Source organism: Bombina bombina, chromosome 1 (genome assembly GCF_027579735.1).
Source record: "Bombina bombina isolate aBomBom1 chromosome 1, aBomBom1.pri, whole genome shotgun sequence".
Taxonomy (NCBI): domain Eukaryota; kingdom Metazoa; phylum Chordata; class Amphibia; order Anura; family Bombinatoridae; genus Bombina; species Bombina bombina.
This window is the reverse complement of record NC_069499.1, coordinates 242437269-242451589: the sequence shown is the minus strand read 5'-3', so window position 1 is coordinate 242451589 and position 14321 is coordinate 242437269. Positions and strand designations below refer to the sequence as shown.

The following is a 14321-nucleotide window of genomic DNA, read 5'->3' as shown; positions in this document are numbered from 1 at the left end:
TGAATCTAGTTCTTTCTCTATTACAAGGTCCTCCCTTTGAACCAATGCATTCCATTTACATCAAACTGTCTTGGAAAGTGCTTTTCCTGTTAGCAATCTATTCTGAGAGTTTCTGAAGTGTCAGTGTTTTATAATTGTTTTTTTTAATTATTCACAAGGATAACGCTGTACTTTGTACCAAATATGATTTCCTTCCTAAGGTAGTTTGTATAGAAAACTGCTGTTACATAATCACATAGTAATGCGATTGTTACATAATTTTGACAAAATTCTAGTTTGCTCACTACTCTGGGACTCATAAAGTGCAAAAGCTACTAAGGTAGCGTTGGCCTCTTAGCTTAAACAAGTGATTCACAATTCACTTGGTGATGGAAAAGTCGCCTCCTAAGCATATCACAGCTCATCCTACAAGAGCAGTTGCAACATTTGTGGGCTTTTAAATAGTATGCATCTTTGGAGCAGATTTGCAAAGCTGCCACATGATCTTCTCTGCATATTTTATCTTTTTTTTTTTTTTTTTTTTATGTCTTTACTTCTTCACAAGCAGCTTTTGGCAGTAAAGTCCTTCTGGCCGCAGTGTCGGCTAAATAGGAGCTACCAGAAAAATTGTCTCTGCCTTTCTGTAACATAGACGATCTGTTTGGCTATTAATCCCATATGTTATGGGGGGGTGGGAATTATGCTTACCTGATAAATTCTTTTTTTTTTTTTTCCAGAATGCTGGTCCACAGGCCCCGCCTGTTTTTTTAAGTTTTTGGGTGACAGTTCTAATGACAGCTCTTCAGACCCTGCTTTGTCTTTTCTACCTTTTATCTTTCCTACCTTTTTATCTTTCCTACCTTTTGATCTTTCCTATTCTCTACTCTGCTTTACGATAAACTAGACAGTGGTAGGAGGGATTTTAAGCTGTTGTACGGGCTCTTGACCTCCTCCTAGTGGCGGGAAATATATCCCATGTGTTATGGACTACTGTGGGCCATCATCATTCTGAGAGAGACTAATTTATCAGGTAACCATAAGAAGTTTTTTTTTTTTTTTTAGTGTTTTTTTTTTATTTTTGGGCGATTCTCAAATGTTAGAATTTATAGTTTTTGTTTGGTTTGAGATAATAGCTGTAAAAAATGTTCCTACATCATTGTGTTTATTTAGTAAGAGACCATTCTGGTGACATTCTATACTAGACTAGATTTCCATTGATTCTATTTGGCTTTGGGTCATACGTTTTTAGCCACCCAAGTAGCACACCTCTTATTTCAGTGAGTATAACTATGTTCAGTCTTTTGTTCATTAGTAAGGATAGATTCTGCTTTAAAGGGACAGTCTACAACAGAATGGTTATTGTTTTAAAAGATAGATGATCCCTTTATTACCCATTCCCCAATTTTGCGCAACCAACACAGTTATATTAATACACTTTTTACCTCTATGATTACCTTGTATCTAGGCATCTTCGGACAGCCCCCTGATCACATGACTGTGACTATTTAAAAAATTTTGAGTTGCATTTAGTTCTGTGTTTTGCTAACTCTTAAATAACTTCCTGGGTGTGAACACATTGTTATGGCCCACATGAACTATCAGTCTCCTGTTGTGAAAAGTAAATACAAAAGCATGTGATTAAGAGGCTGTCAATAGAGCCTTTGCAACAGGCAGAAATTTAGAGGTTTTATATGTTATAAAGTATATTAATCTAATGTTGGTTGTGCAAAGCTGCGGAATGGGTAGTAAAGGCATTATCTATCTTTTTAAACAAGAACAATTTTTGCGTAGATTGTCCCTTTAAATTTAGCAAGAGGGGTAGAGGAGACATTTGAGAGGAAAGGAATCCTCTTCCTCTCTATCTTTCTCTATCTCGTTTTTTTCAGTGTTATGTTGTTTTTTTTTTGGGGGGGGGTCCTAAGACGGTTTTAATACATGGCTAAAATACATAGATGACATGTGTATTGATGATGCTCCTCTAGTTTTTTGTTTCCTGTAGTAACTATTGTTGTGCCTGTTATGTCCAATAGCTGATCAGCGGTGAACACATAGGAGCCCTGGCTATGAGTGAGGCCAACTCTGGTTCAGATGTAGTTTCCATGAAGTTAAAGGCTGAGAAGAAAGGTAATGTGATTATCTGTATGTTTGCGGATGCATGAATTTTTAGTGCATAAGGAATTATTTTGGAGCAAATAGATGACTTAAGGGGTTGTCATAGTGTCTAATGGTTGATATATGGCTTTGTTGCAATGGAAGATTTTGGCCAAACTGGTAAGATGTTTTCAAATGATCTCCAAAATGAAACTTTTAAAAGCTTTGTGTACTTGGAGTTTTGATGCCAATCCCATATTTTTGTTGACAGTGCATATATTAACAGCCTACAAAAACATTCAGTTAACAATTCTGTTCTTAGGGGATTATTATGTTCTGAACGGCAGCAAGTTTTGGATCACCAATGGACCTGATGCTGACGTGCTGGTTGTTTATGCCAAGACAGACCCTTCAGCCCAGCCAGTTTCGCGTGGAATTACTGCTTTTGTGGTGGAGAAGGTCAGTGCACTTGACCCCTATGTAGACATTTATTTGTGATGTAACAGTTCATGTCTCACCCACTCTTCTGATATTTGCAGGGAATGCCCGGGTTTAGTACTGCTCAGAAGTTGGACAAGTTGGGTATGAGAGGGTCTAACACCTGTGAACTTGTTTTTGAGGACTGCAAGGTCCCTGGTGAGTGAACATAAAGGAGTCATTTGGAGTTAAAACAACCAGAGGATGTTTCATTTCAGAGAGTAGTAATTCTGTTTTTGTTTGTTTTTTAGAGAAAAACATCCTGGGCCATATTGGTAAAGGAGTCTATGTTCTAATGAGTGGGCTGGATCTGGAGCGGCTCGTGCTCAGTGGAGGTCCACTGGGGTAATTCAATATCTGGTGCTGTGGGGAGGGAAGGTGCATTCGATATCAGTGTCTGTTACCAAGAGATGTATTAAGTGAGGTAGCTCAGTTGGTAAATGCCCTGGCCAAAAAAAAGCATGTTTAAAAGATCCCAGGTTCAAATCCCGGCAGGGCCGACTCAGCCCTTTTATCCTTCCGAGGTCGATAAAATGAGTACCATTAAATTGGGTAATAATGACAACTATTACTATTCAGCTGCCGATTTGGTTAAATCTGAGAGCGAGCACTGAAAAACAGATTTGAGTCCCACTGGGAGAAAAGCCCTATATAAATACTAGTTATTATATATCTGTGTGCTGTTGGCTTAAAGATTGATCCACGTTAAAATAGAACAAGAGATAAGATTGTATGCCTCAAGGAGCACTACCTGCCCAAGTAACTTAATTGGTTCTAATTTTAGACTGACAAAAATATTTATCTGTAAAGGAACTTCGTTTTACTTTCAATCAGCATTGTCACTATTAAAGGGAACATTGAATTTTTAACAACTTACTAATTTACTTTTATTATCTAATTCACTTTTTCTTATTATCCTTTTTGAAAAACATACCTAGGTAGGCTCAGAAGCATAAATGCACTACTGGGAGCTAGCTGCTGATTTGTGGTTGATGTGCTCAGCTAGCTCCCAGCATTGTATTGTTTCTCCTTTAACAAATGATATCAAGAGAATGAAGCACATTAGATAAAAGTAGTCAGTTGGAAATTTTGTTTAACGGGACAGTTTACTCAAAAAAATTTCTCCCCCTTAATTTGTTTCCAATGATCCACCTTACCTGCTGGAGTGTATTAAATTGTTTACAAGTATTTCCTTTACCCTTATATTGGCATTTGAAATAGTTGAATTAGCCTGTGGTGTCCCCACTTATTTTGAAAGTTTCTGGCCTTGGGTCCAAACTATAGATAAGCTGTGTAAATACAGAAATTACACTCCCAGTGGGGTATAGTAGCGATAAAGTAATAAAATGTAAATGTTTCCATTGTTCTCTCCAAGTATTGGTCTTTGGTTTTTGGACAGATATAAGATAAAGAAAGTAAATAATAACTCACAATTTTTGAAGTCACTACATAGTGCAAACAGACAGGCTGACACTTGCAGTAGTCGGCTAACAGGATACTGATCCTGTATCAAGGTAGAGACCAGTTCTCAGGTCACAGGTAAGATCACAGGGAAGTTTGAATCCAAGTATAAAACAGGCTGAAGATATGGTGCAGGCAAACCAATTAGGAAGTGATGGTTTGTAAAGTTCTCTGTGCAGATAGAGCAAATTCAATCTGAATAATCAGGCAGAAAGACTCCTCCGTATATAAATGTTAACATAAGTTTAATGTTGCTGCAATACGTTTCTCGACCACACAACACGGTCGTTTCATCAGGCATAAAAATATTTATTAAAGGCATAAAAATATTTGACTGATGAAACGACCTTGTTGTGTGGTCGAGAAACGCGTTGTAGCAACATTAAACTTGTCTTTTAACATTTATATACGGAGGAGTCTTTCTGCCTGATTATTCAGATTGAATTTGCTCTATCTGCACAGAGAACTTTACAAACCATCACTTCCTAATTGGTTTGCCTGCACCATATCTTCAGCCTGTTTGATACTTGGATTCAAACTTCCCTGTGATCTTACCTGTGACCTGAGAACTGGTCTCTACCTTGATACAGGATCAGTATCCAGTTAGCTTACTACTGCAAGTGTCAGCCTGTCTGTTTGCACTATCTAGTGCCTTCAAAAATGGTGAGTTTTTTATTATTTACCTTTAATATATATCACATATGGATTTCACTATGAGGCGCCCATTTTCTTTCTAACCTAGATCTTTGAGGTGAACAGAGATCATTCCCCCAAGTGGAGCTGCCTGATACACTCCTTTTTCACTTGGATTGACAACAAATTTCAGCAATTGAACTTTTGTTTCTTCAATATGAACACTATTTCTGTCATTTATTAAGGTTACCAATTTCACATTTGTCACCAGAATTTATTAATTTATTACTTTATCATGTTAAATAATTTATAATTTCACTAATGTTTACTCATTCCTGAGAGTCCACTTATCATTCATACACCTTTTTAAAACCAAAAAAAAAAATTTTGACACATTTTTTCACATCATTTCTATCAATTCCCTTTTTTTCACTAGCTATTTTTAGAGCGCCACCTCCTGGGTGTTATATCACCGTCACTTTTTAGAAGATAAAGAAGCATTTATATGTACACATTGTGATAAAGGAATAAGATCTGATTATACCTACAAGCTCAACCCATTTTATTAGGTTGTGGCTTCAAAACCAGCTAATTCATATACACAAATAAGCCTTAAAAAAGCAAATTCTCGGGGGCGGAGCTTGGCCGCGCTGGAAGATGGCCACTGTAGCTTAGAGCTCTAGCACACTGCAAAGGCCCATAATTATTAATCAGAGATATAGGGAGACCCTGAACTGTGGATACTAACAGGAAAGCAAAGGGGAACAGTCCCTAAACAATTCGGACTGGGCAGATTACTGAACCCTAACTGAGAACTGCATGCAGCGTGAGCGCACCTTAGGAATCAGGCCATAACCGGAGCCTAGCAAAGCAAGCTGTATGACGCTCCAAATAGTGTGGCCTGGCGCTTGGGCAGAACTCACGGAGAACGGAACACAGACCCTAACGGCACCGGAGCAGAAGATAATATTGACAACAGACCGCAACTTCATCTTACAGCGGAGCAATATAGAACACCCGTGACTTACCGGGTGCGGTACTCACTGCTCAGACAGAGTCTATTGCACGCTGAGAATATAACTACAGCGCATAACTTCGAGACTCCACGCTACCACACTGGGGTAAGAAACTGCACCTCACACACAAAGGGACTGGAAAGTATATGATAACAGAGCCCTTAGACATTAAAGGTTTGCAAATAAAAAAAGACGGCAGCAGAAACGTGGGGAACACAATATAACCACGAGAGACACGTGGCAACATATAAAAGAGGTGACTGCAGCACACTCCTCTGTAAACGGATATCATATATACTATACCACTAGATATATGATTTAAGACACAGACTATAAAAGACAGAGCTACATAAGGGGTCTATAACCATTAAGACAACTTAAGCACTTTAGCTACACGACGCCACGTGGCAAATTCTGAGCCACTTAAAGCCTACTTAGAACAAGGCCTGCAAGCTGAATCACCTTACCACAATCACAAGTATTAAGAACTATTAAAAGTTTGTAGCAGGATTAATTAATCGAAAGGGTGAGAACTCTGCAGACTAGTGAACCCAAGAATTGGTAATGCCCCAAAAGAAGAACACAGCAGGAGACAAACACTCTAAAGCAAGAAATATGAACCACTATCTCAAGCCAAACGATCACCACACACCAGATACCAACATAACTCTATCTGAAAAAATGCAAGGAACTTCCACAGATCCCCAAGAGGCAGTGGCGATACCCCCAGCATATGTCACTAAGGAAGATTTGAAAACACTTTCTTCAAAAGAAGACATTAGGGGAGTTATGACAGAAGTTAGAAGCCTCTTTGGGGAGTTACGGAAAGACATTGACGGCCTTACAGCTAGGGTCAATAATATAGAACAGCACCAAGATAATATCCAAGAAGAGGTTAAAGATACGTCCTCTAGAGCACAATATAACACTGACATGATTCACAGTTTAATGGATAAAGTGGAGGACCTGGACAATCGCGGGCGAAGAAATAACCTGTGAATTAGGGGAATCCCCGAAACCATACATACTACAGCCCTTCAGGGATACCTCCAAGATTTATTTAGGACTATTAAAGGCACACCTATGTCACCTAACATTGAAATAGAAAGAGCCCATAGGGCATTGCGCCCAAAACCCCCATTGAAGGCACCACCCCGAGACGTCATCATCCGGGTTTTAAACTTCAAAGATAAGGAAGAAATCCTGAAACACAGCAGAAATAAACACCCGCTTACGCATGCAGGAGTGACCTTACAAATCTTCTCAGATTTAAGCCCAACTACCCTGCAGAAAAGGAGAGAGCTGAAATTCATATCAAGTACCCTGCAAGAACACAAGATCACCTATCGCTGGGGATTTCCTACAAGCATCATAGCTACCAAAGGAGACCATACCGCAATTTACAGAACTATGGAGGACTTGGATACCTTTTGCCACTCTTTGGGAATAGCCCCTCCTCCTCTCCCAAGGATGCATGCAGAAGAAGGGCCGTCAAATAATGGCAACAACCCCAAACCTCAAGATACTGTTGGTGAAGAGCGGTGAACTCTCACTGGCTGAGAAGGGAAGAAGTTGAAATCCAGGTTTGCATATAAATGTAGTTCATGAGTCGCTGACCTTTATATAATAGACACTTGGTTTGAAATAAGAAAAGGACATAATGTTTTCCAAAATGTTTATTCTTGCACTTAATATAAAGTTCTTAGATATTATAAGATGTTCTATGTATTATAACTGCTGTTGTAAGATATACTTGTCCGGGCCTGGGGCGGGCAGACGATCCTACACTAACAGAGCGCTTACCAGGTGGGCACGAAATTAAAACAAGGCCTCTGGGCCCACCGCCCCCCCCAGAAGTGGGGTAATAGCTGTGGGGTCCTCGCTCTGCTCCAGGGTTTGGACAAAGACAGTAGGGGCGGCCGCTGAGGCTTCCTGTGCATTATTATAGTCTTAATTGTGAATATTCCACATGGTTTAGTTAAACTCCCGAATTTTGCATTTCTAAGGGCCTAGCAGGGCACATCCCTCTAGACCTAATTCTTGTTTCATTACGAAATTGTTTGCAGTTACTGCTCTCTCGGGCTGGTTGTACAGTACTTATATTTACTTATTGTATATAGGTGGGCACGCGGGGTGGGTCCTGACACAGATTACATACATTCACAGCTCTCTCTCTTGAAACATACCTCTCATATAAGTCCTCCCTATCATTATAGTTCTCACTATTCTAATAATTGCTATCATGATGAATCAACGAGGCACCCACAAATTACAGCAAATTAAATTACTCACGGTAAATGTCAAGGGCCTTAACAATCCTGGGAAACGTTCCATTGTAGCAAGGGATTTGAAGAGAATGAGGGGGGACATTGTGTTCCTCCAAGAAACTCACTTTGTGAGAACTAAAGAACCCAAGTGGCACTGCCACACTTACCCAAATGTTTACCTATCCTCAGGCCCTCATAAAAGAAATGGAGTAGGGATACTCATACACCACAAACTACCATTCAAACTTATACAAACAGAAAAAGATAAGGAGGGTAGATTCATAATACTTATAGGACAATTATACAACAAATTGATCACATTGGTCAATATCTACTCTCCCAATGTAAAACAGGACAGTTTTCTTAAAACTGTTACCCTTAAGATTCAGGAGGTTGCTAAGGGGGTTCTCTTTGTGGGTGGAGACCTAAATGCACCTTTGATACCAATGGCAGACGCCTCTAACGGAATTTCTAGTGTACCACACCAAACCCTGAAACAACTTAACTCTTTGCTTAAGGGCCTCCTTCTCCATGACATCTGGAGAACTACACATCCAACAGATAGGGATTTCACCTTCTATTCTAGCCCACACAAGAAGTACTCCCGAATAGATTACTTATTTACTGACTCATTGGGACTATCGTATATTACACATAGTGATATTACCTCCATGACCTGGTCGGACCATGCACCTGTTTCATGCGACATAGCCTGGCCAAATTCGATTGATACACCTTACCTGTGGAGACTGGACGACACCCTTTTAGATCTCCCTGAAATTAAAACTGACATAGAAACATCCCTGACGGAATACTTTGCTATTAACACCCAAGATAATTTACCGCTCACATCGGTTTGGGAGGCGCACAAATGTGTCCTTAGAGGAATTTTAATCAAACATAAGGCCAAATTAACTAGACAACGCAGAGACGCATATAACACTAAACTCCACACCATTCACATTTTGGAAGAGAGACATAAGAAAGATACAAACAATATACCATTAGAAAAGGAATTATCTCAGGCCAGGCTTGATCTTAGGGCACTCTTACAAGAGGAACACCAATACTTAGCTTTAAAACTCAAACAGAAGTACTATGAGGGAGGGGACAAGGCAGGTAAATTATTGGCTAGGGCTCTTAATCGCCAGAAACTAAAATCTCATGTTTATGCCATGAAAGATGATCAAGGGATAGTTAAGCGAGATAGCTATAATATTGCAAAAGTTTTCCGTAGTTACTATGACAAACTATATAATCTTAAAACTGAGGAAGCTAGCAATCACTCACAGAAAGTACAAGATTACCTAGCACACACACCTCTTCCGTCATTGGCAACGGAGGAATCAGATTTCTTGGAGACTCCTATGTCTCACAAAGAAATAACCGACGCAATAACAAATCTCCCAAATGGGAAGAGCCCAGGGCCTGATGGACTGGGCACCAAATATTATAAGACCTTTCTCCCATTGCTGTTACCCTACTTACAAATTATATTTAATGAACTGACAGACACGGGTACACTACCTGCCTCTATGTTGTCTGCGCACATTACCGTCCTACCAAAACCCGGGAAGGCCCCGGATAAACCTGAGAGCTATAGACCTATTTCCCTTCTTAATAGCGATATTAAGATCTTAGCAAAAATTTTGGCAACGCGAATAAACGCATATCTCCCAAAGCTGATTTCCAATGACCAAGTGGGATTCATCCCTGGCAGAGAAGCCAGGGACAATACCCTGAAAATTTTTGACCTAATAGCATATGCCAAAATGCATTCAATCTCGCTTTCTCTGTTGTCTACGGACACAGAGAAAGCCTTTGACAGGGTGAACTGGGCCTTCCTGCGTAAAGTTATGGAGAAAATGGGATTTCGTGAAAAATTTCTTAAAACTATCTTTGCACTATATTCACACCCAAATGCGCAAATAAAGGTGAACGGTATTCTGTCAGATCATTTTTATATAACTAATGGGACACGACAGGGCTGCCCTCTTTCCCCCACTTTATTCGCCATTGTAATTGAAGCACTGGCTAGCAACATTAGAAATAACCCGGAGATAAAAGGTATACTGACAGGACACACCGAAAATAAACTAGCTATATATGCTGACGACCTAATGCTAACCATCACAGACATAGAAACATCAATACCAGCAGCACTGCTGGAATTTAGATCATATGGGACAGTATCCAACTTTTTACTTAACCTCTCAAAATCAGAACTTTTGGGGATCTCTCTAACCACAGAGACACAAGCTTGGCTCACAGACCATTCCCCTTTCATACAAAAATTTAAAAAGCTAAAATATCTGGGAGTTTACATATCAGAATCCAACTCTGTAATATTTGATTCAAATTATGCACAGATAAAAAAGGAAATAGTCAGAGACCTCTCAGAATGGAAAAATAAAACTATATCCTGGCTAGGAAGAGTTGGGGTCATTAAAATGAATGTCCTACCTAGGATTCTATACCTACTACAAACTGTACCGATTGCTCTCCCACATTCCTTTATCCCCTCTTTACAGTCTTTAATTGAGGAATACATTTGGAAAGGAATCAAACCAAGGATTAATAGACAGACACTATATCTACCAAGGGAGCAGGGAGGCTTAGGTATTCCCCATATCCAGTCATACAGAAGAGCAGTACTGCTTCATAGAGTAGTGGAGTGGTGCTGGACCCATGCCGACAAAGCATGGAAACAGATAGGTCTACACACTATACAAAACACCAACCTAGCCACACTGTTCTGGACCGATAAAAAACAGACCCCCAGACGCACTGAAATTACCATTGTTGGAGGAGCTGCTCAATGAGTGGGACAAGGTAATCTCTACAGATTCACATGTTTCCACTAGATGTGCACCTCTTACGCCAATATTCGATAATCATGACCTACCATTACACAAGGCGGGGACGTCTGACTTACTCACCTTCCCACTAAATTGCATGTACAATCTAATAACACAAGGGAGACTTAAAAACCCACAAGAACTGAGGAAGGACTATCCGACATTAGCCAATTCGTGGTTTAAATACAAACAACTGCAGCATTACATCAGCACACATAAAGCAAAGACTCTTGTTGCCAGGGACCTGACAAAGTTTGAACAGTTATGTGTGTCCCCAATCGCACCTAAACACATGATTTCAATCATATATAGGATCATTCTGACGTCTACCGAAAATCCTCTCCCACAATATGCCACACAGTGGCATAAAGAACTAGGAACCAACTTCACAATTGAAGAGTGGAACCAAATGTTCACACTGGGGAAAAAAGTGTCGGTTTCGGCACGCACACAAGAATCACATTACAAATTGCTGAGCAGGTGGTACCTTACGCCAAGTAGACTGAAAAAAATCTATCCGTCTACAACGGGGAAGTGTTGGAGAGGCTGCGGGTTGGAGGGTACAATGGTACACATATGGTGGGACTGCCCACTAATTGAACAGTACTGGGGGGAGGTCTGGAAAGATATTTGCGCAATCACTGGAATCCCAGTACCTAGAACTCCTGAAACCTTGCTATTCCACCTCCCACTTAAATTTCAAACACAGGCACAAAAGGCTTTACTAATTTTAATGTTGTCAAGTGCTAAGGCCCTGATCCCCCTTAATTGGAAAACTACTTGTACACCCACCCACTCAGAATGGAAGACAAGGGTAAATCTCACACTACAACTGGAGAGATACCACTATTTCTTAATAGGTAAATTGGACACCCACGAGACAATGCTGACAATGTGGTCAGCAGATCATTCCATTAGGATGGCTACCTAAGCATAGCAGTATGAGAGAGAGATGTTGATGGTGATCGGGGCCCACCCTGGATGACTCGGTGTCTGTAAATCACATGTAACCCATGCACCGAGTGTACTGGTCGTGAGAGAGTAGAGAATTCTGTAGTAACATGTGAAGTTAACTTTTTGCATATCTTATTACATGTCGGAGTCCGAAGTTCTATGACTCCTATTAGTTTATACATATAAGAACAGGTAAGATATTGTTGAAGAATATTACTTTTATATGTCTTGACAATTTATGTTAAATAATATCTTTTTAAGACCTGTGGTAAAACCAAAAACAAAAAAACAAAAAAAGTAAAAAATAATGAGCAAAATCCTATGCCTACAGACCCAACAGATGGACATATTTCTTGATCACATTCTGCCTGTAGGACTCACCACATGTTAGCCAGTTTTCATTGACACTCTGTATCTATATATGATCTATGCATTTATGTGAAAACAATTATGTGTAAAGTTGATTTTGCTCAATAAAGATTGTGAAAAGATTGTGAAAATAAAAAAGCAAATTCTCATACATTGTATACTCTGCAGCTGGTAAAAAAAAGTAATTGGAAGCACATTAAGGGAAAAACAATTGTATAGTGTACTGTCCCTTTAAAAATATATGCTCTATATGAATGGGTTTTATGTCCCTTTAAGCATTTTACACTTGGGCAAAAACTTTAGTTTTATTGGAAATACAAGTACAATTCTATTTAACCACATTGCATTTAGTCATTTAAGAGTAATAAATGGTTAGTATTTGTTTCTGATCTGGTGTTTTGTGTAAAATGTGCATAGAAATATGTAGGTATTCTTTTTTTTTTTTTGTATTTTTGATCAGGCTCCTTGATTTTATTTGAAATATTTTTTTAAAGCAATAAAATCAAGAGACAGTACATCAGGAATAATAAAAATTAAAATAAATAGATTCACAAACAGAAGGCAAGAAGGTACAATTCTCTTAAGTGCATATTTGACCTTGACATCTCTCTTAAACCACCCCCGTGCCCCCCGCCAGCAAAGGAAATTGGAGCATCATAGACATTGTAACTGATCCTTTGTGCTGTGTTTCTATACATATACATTGCCCATTTTATACAAACTTATAAAACCTAAAGAACAATATCAATCGAACTGAAACAAAAACCAAATTCAAACTTGTGGTACTAATTGTGAGCGACTACACTCTCATCTAACTTAGTCTAGACTCTAATCGGTACTAGAAGAGAATGAAATCTAATCGGTGAGTCCAGTCAAATTGGGAAGGTGAGATCTCGGGTTATCTTTAACTCTTTGTGGGGTCACCCGCTCAAATAACTGGCACCTTTTTCAGTCCCTCTCATTCATAATCCAATAGAACCATATCTTAGTAAATTGTTCCCTGGACCCTCGTCACTGTGCATAGAATTTTGACAAATGTGTTAATTACCTTGTTATACTGAGTAAATCTGTAGTTCAGGAGGACATGCGGAGCTGTGAGAATAATAGGTTCCTGAAGTAATCTACCTAGGAGCCTCTGGAGTTTTCCCCAGATGGCTCTTATCTCAGGACATGCCCACCACATATGTAGGTATGTCCCCCTTACGCCACACCCTCTATAGCAGTGGTTTGTGCCATTTCGTGAAAAATGGTGTGTTTTCTCTGGTGTAAGATACCACCTAAAAGTTGTCTTTAAGCAATTTTCTCTCAAATGTCAGGGTGATGTCTTATGCTCGCCGCAAGCGGTTCCATGCATAGGGCGAAAAGTATTGGCGACAGAGGGCAACCCTGTCTCGTGCCATTGAGAATCTTTATAGTTTTGGATTGGAAGCCCACCGCCCTGATAACTGCCGTCGGGGTAGAGTATATCCCCTCTATCGCATTCATAAATGACCCTCCAAATCCCATCTCCGTCAGGATAGATGTCATATAAATCCAATCTATTCGGTCAAATGCCTTCTCCGCATCCAATGAGAGGAGCAGATAAGGCGTTCCAGTACTCTTCAAATAGTCCACAAGGGCTATAGTCCTCCTCACATTGTCAGGAGCCTCCCTATCTAATATGAAGCCCACCTGGTCCAGATGGACCAAAATTGGGGCCATCTTCTTGAGCCTATTGGCCAAAATTTTTGTGAGGATTTTAACATCCTGATTTATAAGGGAGATTGGCCGATAACGCTGGCACTTCTCTGGGTTCTTGTCTGGCTTGGAAATCACCACTATCTTATGACATAATTGCAGAATTTCTGCAAATGAGGGACCAGATCGGATTTGAATATTTTATAGTACTCCACCCAGGCCCGGGGCCTTCCCTATTTTCAAGTCCTTAATCTCTAGAAGAATTTCCCCAGTCGTAATGTCAGCATTCAAGTCCTCATTGTCTTGTTTGATTAGTTTATTAAGTTTAGCCTTATCTAGTAATTGTTGGAGAAGCTCCTGTGTGTGTAGAGTGTGTTCCACTTTTTTGCCGTCGTATAGAGTGGTGTAGTATTCTGCAAATGTGTCTGCTATCTCCTGTGGAGGGGATGTGTGCTCCTCGTCCACTTTCTGCAACAGTGGGATGGAGAAGTTCTTAACCCTTTCTCGCAGTTTATGGGCCAAATATCTGTCTGGTTTAT

General features: G+C 39.8%; 1 protein-coding gene across 1 annotated transcript in view; it reads left to right on the top strand.

Moving 5' to 3' along the window:
• The window catches only part of IVD (isovaleryl-CoA dehydrogenase), a 146650-nt gene that overhangs the window by 79126 nt on the left and 53203 nt on the right, over positions 1 to 14321 (top strand). Inside the window, exons 5-8 of the mRNA XM_053697896.1 lie at positions 2010 to 2103; positions 2393 to 2529; positions 2610 to 2706; positions 2799 to 2892. Coding sequence (XP_053553871.1) covers positions 2010 to 2103; positions 2393 to 2529; positions 2610 to 2706; positions 2799 to 2892 — 422 coding nt within the window. The remainder of the gene's footprint in view (positions 1 to 2009; positions 2104 to 2392; positions 2530 to 2609; positions 2707 to 2798; positions 2893 to 14321) is intronic.